The 17,124-nt window shown below is 43.3% G+C and overlaps 1 protein-coding gene across 1 annotated transcript; it reads right to left on the reverse strand.

Annotated features, from left to right (window-relative positions):
• Positions 1-200: 200 nt before the first annotated feature.
• Positions 201-16,508, reverse strand: LOC141588707 (uncharacterized). The gene is made up of 2 exons (XM_074410136.1): positions 16,419-16,508; positions 201-767 (listed from the first exon to the last, which is right to left on the reverse strand). The coding sequence occupies exons 1-2, from the start codon at positions 16,506-16,508 to the stop codon at positions 201-203; spliced, it is 657 nt and encodes a 218-aa protein (XP_074266237.1).
• Positions 16,509-17,124: the final 616 nt, after the last annotated feature.

The raw sequence follows: 17,124 nt of genomic DNA on the forward strand, positions 1-17,124 counted from the left end.
GACTCAGGATGAACAATTGTGGACTCAGATATCTTCCTCTGCCTTTCTATCTTTTGTAACAAACCTAAAGCCTTGGACAATGCTGACAAAGGTTTCATGGATAACACAGTTGTCCTAACTGCCTCAAAAGCATTGTTCAGGCCCATCAAGAATTGAATGAGCTTAGAGTTAGTCTCCATATCTAAGACTATTTTAAGCATCTAACAAGTGCAAGCATCCATTGCTCCACATGTGCAGTAAGGTATGGGGTCAAGTGCTTTAAGATTTTCCCAGGCTTGCTTAAGCTTACTGTAATACTCAATTAGTGCAGAATTATCCTTAGAGATTTGACCTAAATCCTTTTTCAATTCATAAATTTCTAAACCATTAGTCTGACCATATCTTTCAAGCATATCTCCAAACAGTTCCTTCGCACTAGACGCATACTGCACAGTTTCTGCAATCTGTGACTCCATAGAGTTTGTAATCCATTTCTTAACCAATAGATCACAACGAATCCAGCGATTATACTTTTTATCCTTCTTATCAAGAACTGATCTGAAAGATCCATCTATGAATCCTTCTTTGCTTTTAGCAACTAAAGCCTGATAAACCTTACGTTTCCACTGCAGAAAGTGAGTACCATTAAACTTTATATCTACTAACTTTAGTGTAGGCTGATCTGAATTAGAGATATACAAAGGATCATCTAAAATGTCAATAGCATCAGGAACAGACGTAACACTTATATCATCAGGCGTTGTTGCAAGAAACAAAGAGAACGATATCTAAATGATTCAATGAACAAAGAAAAACGTAAACAATTGAAGTAGAAGCAAGAAAGATCACACCAAAAATGGAGTAAAGATCCAGAGAATCTATGAGCGGAAGCGTAATAAAAGAAGAATATCACAAGATCATGAACCTCAAGCGACGGATACCATGTGAAGAACATATAATCTCCATTAATGGTGATGTAAAGAAGCTTTAGTGTAACATATATATCTTTTAGGTCTTATCCTTTAGCTCCTACGCTTACCTCTAGCTCCTACGCTTAACTTTAGCTCCTATGCACCTCCAGAAGCATCATGAGAAAGAAGTTTCAGGTATGGTCTTTTCTTATGGCTGGCGAGCTTCCTTACGTAGTCTAATGGACTTTAAACGACCCTCCCCGATAGTCGACAGACTCTAAAATGTTCCCGACGACAGGTCCTTGGCTCAGACCCCTTGAGCCGCCTCGCGTCGCCATTGTCGTCAGGTTGTAATCTTCGATTGACCTGATGGCTATACTTTGACTTTCGCCTTGTCCAAGCCTCAGTCAAAGTGGGGGCTCTGTAGACACCTCATTTTTGCAACTTCAGCAAACCACCCGGTGATGATTGGGCCGCATGTCTGGTACGCGGAACGATTTGTGACAGTTCGTAAGTTATTGTCAAGTGATTGCTCAAACATTTAAGTCTACCTCTTAATTGTCATCTACGCGCCGATACGGTCGTTTTGACAGTAATTAGAGTACATTTGGAGTCCGGGCCTAAAATCGTCTTCATTTTCTAAATCCCGAGTCAGAATGTTCTGGAATGTTCCGGATATTTCTATTCCATATTTCGCAATCTTTTAGTCTTTGGTAAAGAATTTCCCGTAATATTCATACAAAATATTAAGAAAAATAAGATTATTCCGTTATTCCATAAATTAAACACGGAAATCTTTCTTTCGTAGGAGGAAACCACTTGGGAACAGACGCAGCAGGTGCTGCGCCTCTTCCAAGAGACGCAGTGCATGCTGCGCCTCTTCCCAAGTCCTTTTCTGCGTATTTTTTCGTATCTTTTCATATCTTTTCAAGATTCACTTACAAAGTCTCTCCGAAAACCCTAATTCCGTGATTAGTATAAATAGGAGCCTTCGCTCCTCATATTTCTCACGCGAGTGTCCGCCCTTCTCTTCTCCATTTGCATTCTAGACCACGTTCTTACTTTTTGGCGTCTACGTGCTTGAATTTTCAACCACGTAAGCTCAGATCCTTCTGAGTACCAGCCTCGTTTGCATGACCGACCAATTTGACCAACTACACCATAATCAACTTAATCAATCTTAATCGTTTTCTTCTTACGAGGGCACTTTCGTTACATTCGAGTCGAGCATCACTAAACTTAAACTTAGTTCATCTCGTTTTGTCAAACATGTAAGTCTGAGGGTGTAAATCTCTCTTTTATTTATTGTTATTTACTTTTTATAATCATCTTGTAAGATTTATGTCGAAAGTACTTCTAAAACCGATTTGTAAAACCATGTTTAAAACCCTTTTTTACGGATTATCAGAGGGCAGACGTCGAGAAAGGACGCAGCAACTGCGGCGCCTCTTCGAAGGGATGCAGCACCTGCTGCGCCTCTTCGTGAGGCTGCCGCAGTTCCTGCTTCCTTTCTTCTTCCTTCGTCCTCTGTTAGTTTCGTCTATTTGTTTTCTTTCGTCATTGTTGCTCTTGTTTTTCTCACGTAATAATTTCACATGTTGTTAATCACTGTTAGTATATAATTCATCGTTAAATCCCGACTTAAATCCCTAATAACCAATGTTTGCGGGTTTTCGTCATTAAAGTCAATCCGTGTTGTAGAAATTCGATTCGTTCATATCGAGTTTCTGGAATTCGATCTTTGGTATATTCCCATCTGTTTATCCGTCATTAGTTCTTCATTAATTCGCCATATGTTTAACCTAATTAGTTCACCATGTCACTAATCAATCTTTCATCCATGAAATTAATTCGTTTACATTCGTCTCATCCATGTTTTATCGTTTTTATGACTCATTCACATGTAATTAATGTATTAAATCACTTTCATCCGAGTCGAATATCGTACTCAATCCTTAAATTCACCCACGAATACTAACGAGTTGTAGTTCAGGCTTAACAACCAGAACTCACCCTTGGAACAGACGCAGCAACTGCTGCGCCTCTTCCAGAGGGCGCAGCTCTGCTATGCCTGTTCCGGGTTGATTTCTGTCTCTGAACTTTCGTTCTGCCTTGACCTAGTTTTATTAGCTTACGTATTTAATCTACTACTAATCGTATTATCATTAATAATCTGTTCGTTTATTCCTTTACTCTTTCTTTCTCAAATCATCTGTTTTAAAGGTATTTTCGACATAAATCAATTAATCCAATGTAATTATTGTAATTTTCTATTATTGTATTATTTATCGCATTTGTATGATTTATTTACATGCTCTCACATGCAATTAACATTAAATTCCAATTCGACATTAATTGTATGCTAAAACTACATGTTTCACCGACTTAGTTAATTCTCACATGCTAGGATTAATCTAATGGATGTTGCATTGCATGCATATAATCGACAATATATCAAGTATAGACGATTTTCCCTAATCATTAGTAGAGGCCGCTATCGAGGCGGGCGGGATTATGTGTTCAATCAAAAGAGCTTCCTAATACGTACCCTCACCCCTTACTCCAGATCTCTGTGAACATCCGTGTTCATTGGCATCCACGAGAGTTATTCTAGACATAGAATGCTAAGGGTAACGAATTCGTGGTGTTCATGTCACTACTTTATGTCTTGACATGGCACGAGGTATTTGAACGGTTTCCGATTTTCCATAATAAATTGGTGGCGACTCCACAAATGCAAACGCTTGTTTCCCAAGCACCCCCGTGGCCCGTGTCGACAGTTTGGCGACTCCGCTGGGGATAATACACTTACGTGTAGCCAAAAGGGTGAAACTTGAACAAGGTTAGGGAATAGTTTGTACAAGACAATTGTCGGTTTTCATAGCTCGGTCTTCCTAGATCGTTTCATTCGGCCTTCCTAGGCCCAACCCAACCTATTCGACCAATCGTCCCGTCTAAACGGTCCTAATTCTTATTTGGGCCTAAGGATGAATAGCGATTGACGTCATCCATACCATGGTACTTACTCTTGTTTGTATCAAGAACTTTCACTACTTGAGGAAATGGACTAGGAATCGGCCTTACTCTTGTTTGGTACGAGCATCTCCATAGACTTCGGGTTTGATTGTTCGGTATGGCAACCCACCTTTTAAACCAAAACACTTTTAAATGCACTCAGCATCCCGTTATAATGCATGTATAAATGTTTGTACCTTACGTGATCACCATTTCTAAACGAAACCATGACGATTTTTGTAAAATCAAAATCCCTTAAAAATGTAAATTTCGAAAAAAAGCCAATGATTAGCGCAAAACCGAGTCGAAACTCTGTCCATTTGTCGAGTCAAAATTCCGGGCTCAAGCCCATTTCAAAACCTCACTTAGAGTCCACTCCTACAACTACACTATGGTTGACTAGGACACACATTTCCAAACTTTGTCATCTTTTTCAAAGCTCACTGGCACAAGTGGCACACTCCCACGTCACGAGTCAAAACATTTCTTTCTTAGTAAGTGTGCTAGAATGGTCGATCGTGTTTTAATTCATCGTCGATCTCTTATCCAGTTTCCAAGATGCCTGAAACAAGCGACGTAAACTTCAATCAACTCCAAGATGGTAATGATCAAATCCTAACCGCACTAGCTCGTCTCCAATTCACTCAAGACCAAGTGTATGATCGCCTTGACACCATTGAGGGCCAAATTTATACCGTAGAAACGAGGATGCCTCCTCGTGAAAGTGAAGTAGATGATAGCTTTGTGAACAACTTCGGGGAAGAAGACCCTCCCATAGGAATGACTGCAGCTGAGAAACGACTCCAATATTTAGAGGAACAATTGATGTATCTCAAAGGAGATGACATTTATAGGGAAAATAACCGTAAATATGAGGCCGTGAGTTCCAAGTTGCCAACCAACTTCAAGATGACGGTATCCCTAAATTCAAGGGGCACGAAAACCCTTTGAATCACATATGTGCTTTTAAGGACTATATGTCTATCAAAGGCACCAAACCCGAGATGTTCTTAAGGATCTTTCCTTCATCTCTTGACACCATCCCAAAGCAATGGTTCTACTCTCTAGAACATAAGAAGATCGCTACTTGGGAAGATGCCGCGATCGAGTTTGCTAAGCAATATGCGGATAACGCTGAGATCCAAGTCAACATGCACACTTTAGAGGTTCTTACCCAAAATGATAAAGAATTTTTCACCGACTTCCTTGGTAGGTGGAGGAAGACTAGTACCCAACTAGTTGAACGCCCAGACGAAGCTACCCTTGTGGAGAAGTTCGTGGACAACCTAAAACCCATCTATGCGAGTCATTTGAGGTACCAAAACATCAAAACTTTCAAAGATTTAACCGTACTAGGAATAAGGATCGAAGATGACATCCGTAAAGGGCTCTTATCCAAAATGGTAGGCCGAGGATATCAAGGCTCAACAAGTCGTTCTTACGGCTCCACTAGCAAGACCGATGAAGTTAACCTCCTCGAGCCATCCAAGAAGAGTACCCCACCAAGGAAATTTACAAATCTTGGGGACACTTACTCCAATGCTCTAAAAAGGTTGATGAAACAAGGCAAACTCCAACCCAAAGGCCCTACACCCGAACCAGAAAAGAAATCCATGTTCTGGGACGAGAATTCATACTGCGAATATCATAGGGGTAAGGGACATGACACAGAAAAATGCTACAAATTGAAAAATGTGCTCCAAGACATGATTGAGGATGGTCGACTACCAATACCGCCGGGAGGTAAGCCTAACAACACTCATAATCCTCTTGGAATTCTAGTGATCACAAGTGAAGAATCTACCTTAGATTGTTCACACCTCATTTCTCCAGTCGAAGATGAGATCCACGCGATCGAGAATGAAGGGTTCTACTCTATCATTTCCCCTACCATTACCGACTTCATCGTATGGGCAAAGAGTGTGGATAGGCAAGTTTCGGAATTGGAAAATGTGGTGACAACTTTACATGACCCCAATGCAACACCTAAAGAACATGCGCCACTAATTTTCTCCCAAAATGCTACTATGCAAGAAGTAGTCGTCGTGGTTGATAAATTAATCGACCAAATTACACAATTAGAGGACGAGATCATGAGAATAAAGGAACTAGCTACAATCAATGGAGTATGGGCCAATAATGATGAGGACGAGTATTCCATTGAACACTCCCTAGTCAAGGAAATAGCCCAAAATGGTGAAGACTAAGACGTGGACCACCTAACTCGCTCGGGGTGTCCATACCAAAGTACTACTCAAAATGGTCCAACCAACGTTATCACACCAAATGATAATGAAGATGACTCTACTGATCATTTGCTAAAGCAATTACAGAAGACAAAGGCTGATCTTTCAGTCTGGCAACTAGTAGCAAGCTCATTCCTACATCGTCAAGCTTCACTGCAAGCTTTGGCCAAACTAAACGTAGCACATAACTCCACACCCGACGATGTAGTCAACTTGGTCTTCCAAGAATCACCGAAGCTAAGTAATCATATTACTTTCTCATATGAAGATTTGCCGCCCTTTGGCGCTAGTCACAACTTGGCTCTTTACATCACTGTCATTTGCTTAAAGAAGAATGTGTCAATGACCTTAGTAGATGATGGCTCCGCAGTCAACGTCATACCCTTGAAAACAGCATACAAACTAGGCATGAAAGAGTCGGATTGGACCCCTACCAATCAAGGTGTTCGCGCATATAATGGTACACGACGAAAGGTAGTAGGACGCGTTAACCTAACCATAGCCACAGGGCCAATTGAGCGAAAGGTTAACTTCCAAATAGTTGACATTGAAGCTTCCTTCAACATATTTCTGGGAAGACCTTGGATTCACGCTTCCAAAGCGGTAACATCCACCCTTCACCAAAAGATCAAAATTCCACTAAATGGCAAAGTAGTGACGATCACTTCGTCACCCATCAAAGCAATAATAAAAAAGAAGTCAAATAATCAAGTCCTTGCGGATCCAGTATATGAACTTGGGGGCTTTCAAAGCATAAGGGTCGTAGAAAGTGAGTTGGCACCCCTATACTACGATCCCTACTCCAATTTGGTGGTCAACCACATACTCAAATCCCAGGGATACTTCCCGGGAATGCCTTTGAACCCCGCCCGAAGAAACGCCTTCGCACCCTACAAGGAAGGCAACTCAAAAAGAGTACCACTTGGACTAGGATACAAACCCACTAAAGAGGAAGTTCTCAAGATGCTCACTCAAGTTCAAAGCCGTAAGCACGTAGGAGTCCAAATGCGACCATATCTCCCTACCCTAAATGGATACTTCGTTAGGGAAGGAAGTCAAGAACTCTTTCACGGGTTTCCCGAACCTTGGCACTACCTAGGAGGGAAGCTGGTCGGAATCGAGATCTTTCACGATTGCTACTTCATTCCTCCAGAAACGGTTCCTACCGTCAAGGCTCGTCAAGCGCCTTGCTTAGACGAACAAGCTGTTAGTCTACTATTTGGAGAAGATCGATTTGTTAGAGCCGCGCAGAATGAGATCATTACCATGATACTTCAAGACGATCACTTCAACCCTTCCGCGTTAATCACAGAAACAAACGCGGACCAGCAGAAATGATGGAGAAAATCAATCAAGTGGACCAACAATCAAGGAAGACTCTCCAAGCTCACAACTGGAGAAGGAGAGATGTTCAAGGGAGAACCAGGAGACGATGAATTCGAGTCAGAGTCAGAGTCGGAGTCAGAGTCGGAATCTAGAGAAGTTGCTAGGGAGTCTCCTCCTGTCGTCATCCCCATTCCCTTTGTTTCTCCTAGCTTAGCCTCAAATAGTAACTGTAGTTCGGGAAATGTCCCAAGTACTGTCCCTTTACCTCCACTGACCATAGATCAGATGGCTTCTTTGTTTCAACTTTTCTCAAACATTAATATGAATAAATCAGGTTTTGCTTACTCTTTGTGTTATCTTGAATGCAATTCTGTTTACGATGATACTGAGGATGACCCAGACCCAGACTCAATTGAGATACCTCCCTACATAGACAAGGAAATACTACAAGAGGGGGAAAGGGGACCAGTAATAGAGAACAACGAACCCATCAATGTAGGAACCGAACTAGAACCCCAAGAACTTAGGATAGGGACTACCTTAAGCTCTGCCGAAAGGGCCAGTTTCATAGACCTCCTAAACGAATTCAAAGACGTTTTCGCTTGGTCCTACAAAGACATGTCAGGGATCGACAGGAATATTGCCGAACATAGAATCCAATTAAGCCAGGTTTCAAGCCCGTGAAACAGAAGCTTCATCGAATGAGGACAGAATGGGCTCTCAAGATTAAGGAAGAAGTCGATAAGCAATTCAAAGCCGGGTTCATCAAAGTTTCCGAGTACTCTGACTGGGTAGCCAACATAGTACCCATACCTAAAAAGGAAGTCATAAAGATGACTTTCCTCTACCACATATCGACATATTGGTGGACAATACCGCAGATCACGCGTTACTATCCTTCATGGATGGGTACGCAGGGTACAACCAAATCAAGATGGCCATGGAAGACATGCATAAGACCGCCTTTGTCACTCAATGGGGAACCTATTGCTACACGGTCATGCCGTTTGGGTTAATCAACGCCGGAGCTATATATCAACGCACACAACTACACTCCTACATGACATGATGCATAAAGAAGTTGAGGTATACGTAGACGACATGATTGTCAAGTCCAAGGATAGAGAGGGGCATATTTCGAACCTTCGCAAATTCTTCTCAAGGATACGAAAATACAACATGAGGCTCAATCCTCAGAAGTGCGCATTCGGAGTAACATCTGGCAAACTCCTGGGATACGTCGTTAGCCAACGAGGTATAGAAATAGACCCTTCCAAGATCAAAGCTCTGATCAAAATGCCACAACCTCAAACAGAAAAAGAAGTCAGAGGATTCATGGGAAAAGTGCAATATATAAGACGATTCATATCGAAACTAACCATGATCTGTGAACCTATCTTCAAAAAGCTCAAGAAAACAGATCACACCATGTGGGATGACGACTGTCAAAAGGCATTCGACCGAATCAAGGAGATATTAGCTAAACCACCAGTGCTCATGTCACCTCAATGAGATCAACCTCTTGGTTTATATCTCACAGTAACCGAAACAACCATGGGCTCCATGCTAGCTCAAACCGTAGGAAAAGAAGAAAGGGCTATCTACTACCTTAGTAAGAAGTTCCTGGAATACGAGTGCAAATATTCACAACTCGAAAAGACATGCCTCACTCTTGTGTGGGCACCGAAGAAGCTACGTCATTACATGCTTAGCTACTCCGTCAAAATATACTCCAAAATGGACCCTGTCAAATACCTCTTCGAGAAACCCGTCCTCAACGGACGCCTAGCAAGATGGACCTTGATGCTCTCAGAGTTCGATCTCAAATACGTGCCTCTGAAAGTTATAAAAGGGCGCGCCGTTGCCGAATTCCTTGCAGAAAATCCCATCAATGATGCACAAACAATAGATACTTGGTCATTTCCAGACGAGGATATACTCAAAACCGATGTAGACTCCTGGGACCTTTACTTTGATGGAGCATCAAACTTAAGAGGATTTGGAATAGGAGTGTTGCTCATTTCTCCTGAAGGCGGGCATACACCGATCTCTGTCAAACTCGACTTCGAGGTGACAAATAATGCTGCAGAATACGAAGCTTGTCTCATTGGACTACAAGCGGCAGTGAGCTTAGGCATTAAAAACCTCCGAGTGCATGGGGATTCGTCCCTGATCATCAATCAAGTTACGGGATCCTGGAAAATCCGAAGCAAAAGCTTAGCACCTTATCAAGCCAGAATAGACCAAGTTGCCCAATTCTTTGATCACGTGACCTATCTACACCTACCTCGAGAAGAAAATCAATTTGCAGATGCTCTTGCAAAACTTGCATCTTTGATTAATATGCTAGATGACATGGTGGAAATGCCTTTATGCATCGAACGACGATCAGAGCCAGCTTACGTCCACCAAATTACCGATGAAGAAGAAATCACAACGGAACCTTGGTTCCAAGCAATCCTAAATTTTAAGCTCAACGGTACCTATCCATCGGATATGGAAAAGAGGGGACAACGTGTTATACGCCTACTAGCTTCCCAATATGTTCTCATGCAAGGAGAGATATACAAAAGAACATCTCTTGGTGTAATTCTACGTTGCCTTGATCATTCACAGGCACGGAAAGTGATGGAAGAAGTCCATGATGGAGAATGCGGTCCTCACATGAGTGGGCCCATGATGGCAAAGAAAATCACACGTTTGGGGTATTATTGGACTACAATGGAATCCGATTACATCAAATACGTAAGACATTGCCACAACTGCCAAATCTTCGGGAATGTACAGTATGTTCCTCCTTCATTGCTCTATACGAGGATATCTCCTTGGCCATTTTCTGCCTGGGGAATTGATATAATCGGGAAGATAACTCCAGCCGGAACAGGAGGTCACTATTTCATCCTAGTGGCAATTGACTATTTAACCAAATGGGTTGAAGCGACTTCCTACACTAGTCTCACGGCTAAAAATGTAGCAAAGTTCATACAAAACAACATCATCTGTCGATACGGTTGCCCACATGAGATCATTAGTGATAATGGATCACATTTCCAAGCTGAAACTGAGCAATTGCTAGCCAAGTACAAAATTAGGCATCACCACTCTTTGCCATATAGACCACAGACTAATGGCACGGTAGAGGCGGCAAATAAGAACGTTGTCACAATTCTCAAGAAAATGATTGACAACTATAGAGATTGGCCGAGCAAAGATACCCTTTGCTTAATGGGGATACCGTACATCTATTAGGACGCCCACTGGGGCCACCCCTTTCTATTTAACCTACGGCATGGAAGCTGTACAGCCACTCGAGTTAGAAATACCATCATTGCGCATCTTACTCGAAAGTCAAATCCCAGAAGCCGATTGGAAGAGGGATAGATATGAAGAACTCATCCTCCTGGATGAACGTAGGCTACGCGCATTACATAATGTACAAACATATCAAGCACGTATCAAACGAGCCTTCAACAAAAGGGTTAAGCCAAGGAACATCAAGGAAGAAGACTTAGTACTCAAGTCAATTAGAGCTCTTTTACCTGTCGACCCACGAGGAAAATTTAAACCTAATTGGGCTGGGCCATTTCTAGTCAAGTCCATACTTCCGGGGGGTGCGGTTAGAATCACAAACCTAAATGGGAATGAATTTTCCAACCCAACAAACCTTGACGAACTAAAGCGGTATTATGACTAGAATAGGGACAAAAACGCGCCTCGCGTAACCTCATGTGTCGCTCTTGTGATACTAAATAAACGGCCCTTGTTCAAGCTGAAATAAGCTAATGTCACCATGGTCTTGCATTTTGACAATCTGTCATCCTCGTATCATCAAATAAACTAAATTGCAACTTAAGAGTAAGTAAGAAGCTCATGCTTATTTTCTAAGTTCGTTACAAGCTCTTGCTTAGAACAATTATTCTTTTACATTTACTCGAACTACGCGCAAGGGTTTGATTTCATTTTTTAATGAATACGTAGGCAATCCTTCGCGGGATACAACCCATTAATTTTAAAATGTAAATAGAAGGATATTTGCAGTTGCATTTGGAATTCGACAAGAATAATAAATAGAAAATCACAACGGTTTCATAACTATTTAACCTCCTTTATTTCATTCATTTTCTAGTAATAATAGTACGTTACATAATAATGCTAAAGATAAACAAAAAACAAAAAAATGGGCTAGGATTCTAAAAACCCCACCTTCTTATTACAATAATAATAATAATAAATAATAATAAAGACCTGGGCTATTCCTCCATTTTCCCTTTGCCCTTGTCACTTTTGTCATATTTCTTGTCCCGACCTCGAGCCGGACGCTCTTGCGCCACTTTAGACCTAATCACCAACGGTCTTTCTCGAGGTCTAGCCTTCCCATTCTTGTCCATCACTTTGTCCGCGGTAGGAGAGATCTTCGGTTTCTTCGAAGGATGAACAACTCGAAACCCGACTTCTTCCTCTCCCTCAGTCAGATGCTTCTCTTTCTCCTTTTCCACCTCGCGAACCTTGTAGTCAACGGGTTCACGCTTCCTTAATCTCTCACGCTCCTCCGGAGTAGTAGCTTTCCTCCACCGCAGATAGGAGTCCGACACCCATAAGGCACTACCAGAAGAGTTCAAGAACCATGCGTTTCTTTGAGCCCATTTAATGGCCCACTCCCTTCGACTCTCAGTAGTAAGCGCCACGGCAGTCTGCGGGACAGTGTCAAGCTTCGGGATTGTCTGCTTCAGTCCGACCTGTCTCATCAGCCTCTCCGGGAAGATGCATACCATGATTTCCAAGCCAGGAATGCGCACAGATCGGGTAGGATCCAAGGAAGATACTCCAGTGACGGATTTGAGATGCCACCATGGTATGATCCATCTAATCAAGGGGCCATCATCACTCTTCAATTTGTTTTCCCAATAATTGTAGACTCGAGTGAAGTCCACCATATAGGGCCTAGTCCTCATAGCAACTGAGCGAGCATGATAGGCAGGAGCATTAACTGGGGGCTCGATCAATCGAAGACGCTCTATAAGCCAAACCTACCAAAAAGCAGGTGTTACAAAAAAAAAAACGAAAAAGAAAAAAAAAAACTAAAACATGAAAAAAAAAAAAAGAAAAGAAATTCTTTAATTCTTTTACCTGCAAGATAATGGGACTTCCCAAATAAGGTAGGTCACGATTGGCTTTCCTGTTATCCAAACCCAATAGGATCTCTCCTAAACATAAACAGGCTGGGCTCCTGCGCAGTTCCATTTGCTCAATCAAGCTCAAAAGACGGGGATTACCTCTCATGTCCTCATCAACATGCCCTTGAAGGACATATACATGTAACAAGCAAAATCCGAATGTCCTTCGCCTAGCAACATAAGAGATGGTGGGGTCGACCTTGTTAATGAGTCGGTTAATAAAATCCAACATTCGCACTCCTTTCGAGGTCACTAGACGGTCCACCTCAATTCTTGTCAACCCAAGCAAGTCTCTAAACTTGTTCTTATACCCTTGTGAAGTAGAAGGAATAGCAGGCAAGTGTTCTGGGTCCCACCCACCGATCGCAGCAATTTCTTCAGGAAATGGGCAAATGTCACCTCCAGGGAAAGCAAAAACGTGATAATTCAGGTCCCAATAATCAAGACAAGCATCTAGGAATGGTTTGACCACCTTAATAAGCTTCAAACTCAACAACGATCCAAGATTATAAGCACCCATGTCATACTTCTCCACACTAGAGAACTCATTGGTCCATTCTTTTAGACGAATTTCTAAAGTATTCATGATGAATGATTATTTTGAGAGTTTTATGTGATAAGACGAAGGAAGAGACGGAATAATTGTGTAAATAAAACCTCTATCGACGTCTCTATTTATACTAAAAGCTGTTTCCTAAAATCCGCCAGGACGGATACACCGGGGAACAGGCGCAGCACCTGCTGCGTCTCTTCGAAGGGACGCAGCTCCTGCTGCGCCTCTTCCTCAGCAACGTCTCTGTGATTTTCCGCGTTGGATCTTTCCTAAATTCCTTAGCGAATAATTTCCTATTCATACGGGTTATTATTTTGGTAAATACGTCAAAGTTACCATAATTCGTGTTTCCTAATTCCACAGGCACGCATTTCGAGGCAATATCAACATTTTCGTCATTTTAGCACACATATATTTCTTTCTATTTTTTCTCTTTTCGAGGAATCATTTTTCCAATTTAATGTAATTTATTTCAAACTTATATATTTCTTTTTATTTGGGGAATCATTCCACTCCCGTCCTGCATTACATTTCTAACTTATAGGTTTCTATTTTTTCATATATTTTTTGGGGGTAACCCTCCCTGCCGTCCGGTCATTTCCGGCAAATTTTTTGCATTTTTTTGCATTTTTGCACTTTTGAGTCATTCGTTTTGCGCTAATTTAGGCCATATATACAAATGTATGTTTTACGTGATTTTCTATGTGAATTTCGGTAGCATGATGGCGTAAACCGTCGTCTACCAAACTTGTTCAAAGCGAACCTGCAGGTACAAACCACGCAACCCAGCAGCAAAAGGCACTCAGGCCATCGTATATACAACCAAAAGAGGGATATGTACAACAAACTGGGGGCTCGAGCACCAAGCAAAATCCAAAATGTCCAAAATATGGATCCTAAAATGTACAAATGTGTAAGATACAGCCAAAAACAAACAACAACAAACAAAACTACTGTCGGTCGCCGCCTAACTCAGCAACTCTCGCCTCGAGATCAACAACCTCGGTATCCCTCGAGCTCCCTCAGCAGGCGAGCCGTCTCCTCCCGAGACAGAGCTAGCTCTCGCTCCAGCTCGTGCTCCCTCTGCAAGCGCAACAATTGGCTCATGTCAATCATTTCAAGCAATCATAAGAAAGTTAGAAAGTTCAAAAATGAAGTAGACGAAAGGTTCATACCTGACGACCTCGACGGCAGTAGCTCGCAGCCGGTTGGCTACCCTCCATAACGCCACAAACCGAGACGGCGCAACCTGCATTTTCAAATAAGAAGTTCTCAATAATTGGATAAGTTCAACCAAATGTGTTCGTACACAAAAATCATACAAATTAGAGGCTCACCCTCCGAATCAGATGCTGTCAATCGTCCAAGCCATCATCCGTCACAGCCACGTCAAAGTCACGCAGCTCAGAGATCGTCGTCCTTCCGGTCGCGTCAGTGTACTCGAGGGTCTCGGGGTACTCTAGGGGCTCGATGCCCGCCGCCTCAACCTCCTGCAAATACAAAGGATTGCCATTAAATCGATGATCATTCATCATGCTTTTGAAATGGTCATAAGGAGAGTAAATGCTCACCACAACAGGCCAGTACGCCAACCTCCCGTAGAGGAACGCCGAGTAGTCCTCACCAAGAAGCAGAAGGGCGTCACCACCAACGCCTGCCAAGTCAGCCTCCATCTCAGCCTCAGAAGGCTCCCTGAACATCGTCCTAGGAGGATCGATGGGAACCGTCAAGATATCCCGAGAGCACTGACGTGCCAAGCTCTCGCCCAAGTACCACACAGGACCCATCGACGTCCTCAGCAGCAGTCGGCTCGAGCTCCTAGGTCGAAGGACCTCAGCCACAAAAGGAGGAGCGTCAGTGTACTCCGCCCAAGGTCTGGGCACCCACTGGGAAAAGACAAGCAAGAAATCGTTTTATGATCGGTTAAAAAGTAGTAAAGAAGCAAAACGAATATAAGTGAGATGCTCACGCTGTCCAGCTGAAGAGCGTTCACGTCCCGCCGGTAGACACCATGAGAGGAACGCTTGCTCCTCGTGCGACACATCACCTAATCCCTCACAACGGGACAGGCCTTCTCTAGCGGCTCCGTCCTCTTGGGCGAGAGGCTCGGAAAGTAGGAGTACACCCACGCCTGTGAATCAAGATATTCAATAACGATCTTTCGTAATTCGATAAGGAAAAGAAGTGATTTTAGTCTAAATGAAGGTTCATACCTCCAACAAAGAGTAGTGTGGTGACAAAGCACTGGGAGAAGTCCCCTTCTCCATCAACTCCGGACGAACCATGGCCCTCATGAAGCGGATGAGGACAAGAAAACCAAGAATGACCCGGCCCCCTGGCCCCAGGGAGCTCAGGTCAGAAATAAAGGGAAGAAGCTTCGTCGACAGCCTCTCTCCCTTGTCTCCGAGATAGATCGAAGACAGAAACCACCAGAGCTATAAGCGGGCCCTCTACTCAGCTGTATAGGGAGGAGGAGCCGTCTCCCTCCCGTCAATCACCTCCGACGCCGGGGTCTTCCCCGCAAAGTAGTCTCAAACGTAAGAACTAGGCACCAAACCAGGCACTGGAGCAGCCTTCGGCGCCAAGTTCCAGCCGATCAACGTCCTAGCCTCGGCCGAATCCACCCTCATGGCAGTCTTCGGCCACTCCACCACATCAGTCCCACACGGCAGACCAGAAATCATGCCGTAGTCCTCCAACGTGACTTCCACCTCACCAAAAGGCATGTGAAAAGTGGAAGTCGTGTCCCAGAATCGGTCCAAGAAAGCGCGGACCAGGCTAAGGTTAGCCCGCAGCTTCCTCTTCGCGATATCCCTCCAAGCCTGCACTAGGGCGCCAAATGCTCCCCGCTCGATCATGGCTCGCTCCTCCACCGACAGTCTCTCGTAGCACGCCATCGCCGTCGTGTAGCCCGAGAACGATCTGATGTTCCCGGCCTCCTATTGTGATTTGAAACAAAAGCTATCTTTAGTTTGAATGAAATTGGAAAAGGAATGGATAAATGAAACAAAAGAAGATGAGTGATGAGTGATGCATTCAAGATTACCAATCTCTTCACCGTCCTATAGGACAGGTGACCCTCCGCGCCCCAAAGCAAGTGCCTGCTGTCCCAGGTCTCAGCCCACGCAGGTGCACCCCTCAGCTGATGGCCACCTCGCCCAACGTTGGCCAGCCTCGGGGCCTCCTCCTCCTCCTCCTCCTCCTCCTCGAGGACCTCGTCCTCAGCAACCTCAACAACTGCCCCAACAGTAGTGAAAGCCTCCTCGAGAGCATGAGAAGCGTCAACGGTTGTGTCTATATCCATGGGAGCTCTCCCAGAAGTAGAAGCCTCATCACCTGCAACGTTAAAGTAATTTTAGGACACGTCAAGTGACGACGAACCTTGGTTAGGGGATGTTCGAGTTTTAGAAGCCCCGAAATCGCTCTTTTCTCGCCATCTTTGGCCGTATTCCCACAAACCCGATCACTCATGTGGTAATTTGGGTTAAGTTCAAGCCTAAGTTGAAGCCTAGTCATGGGTTCGAGTCGAAATTTCGACAGCATTTCGTTATAACGACGATTATGCCCTAGAAAAGCGTCCTGAAAAAGTCATCACAAACCAAAATTCCGAGATGGTAGGAACTTTACCCGTCATCCAAAGATTCCAAATATCAAGTTTCATCGTAAACGGGCAATCCTAAGGAGCAATTTACGGTTTAGCTGTGAAACCGTCACAATTTCACTCAAAATGCCCAAAACTCAACGAAAATTCGAAACAAATACATGGTTATGATTCTATATTACCAATTAGCCATTTACAAGGTCAATTGTGCAAGGCAAGATCATTTGGGGGAAAAGCCCCAAATTTTCGACATTTTAGGGTTGGAAACCCCGAATTTTGTCGATCCAATTCGTCCATTATAGAAGATTAATGCAAGAAT

Source organism: Silene latifolia, chromosome 6 (genome assembly GCF_048544455.1).
Source record: "Silene latifolia isolate original U9 population chromosome 6, ASM4854445v1, whole genome shotgun sequence".
Taxonomy (NCBI): Eukaryota; Viridiplantae; Streptophyta; class Magnoliopsida; order Caryophyllales; family Caryophyllaceae; genus Silene; species Silene latifolia.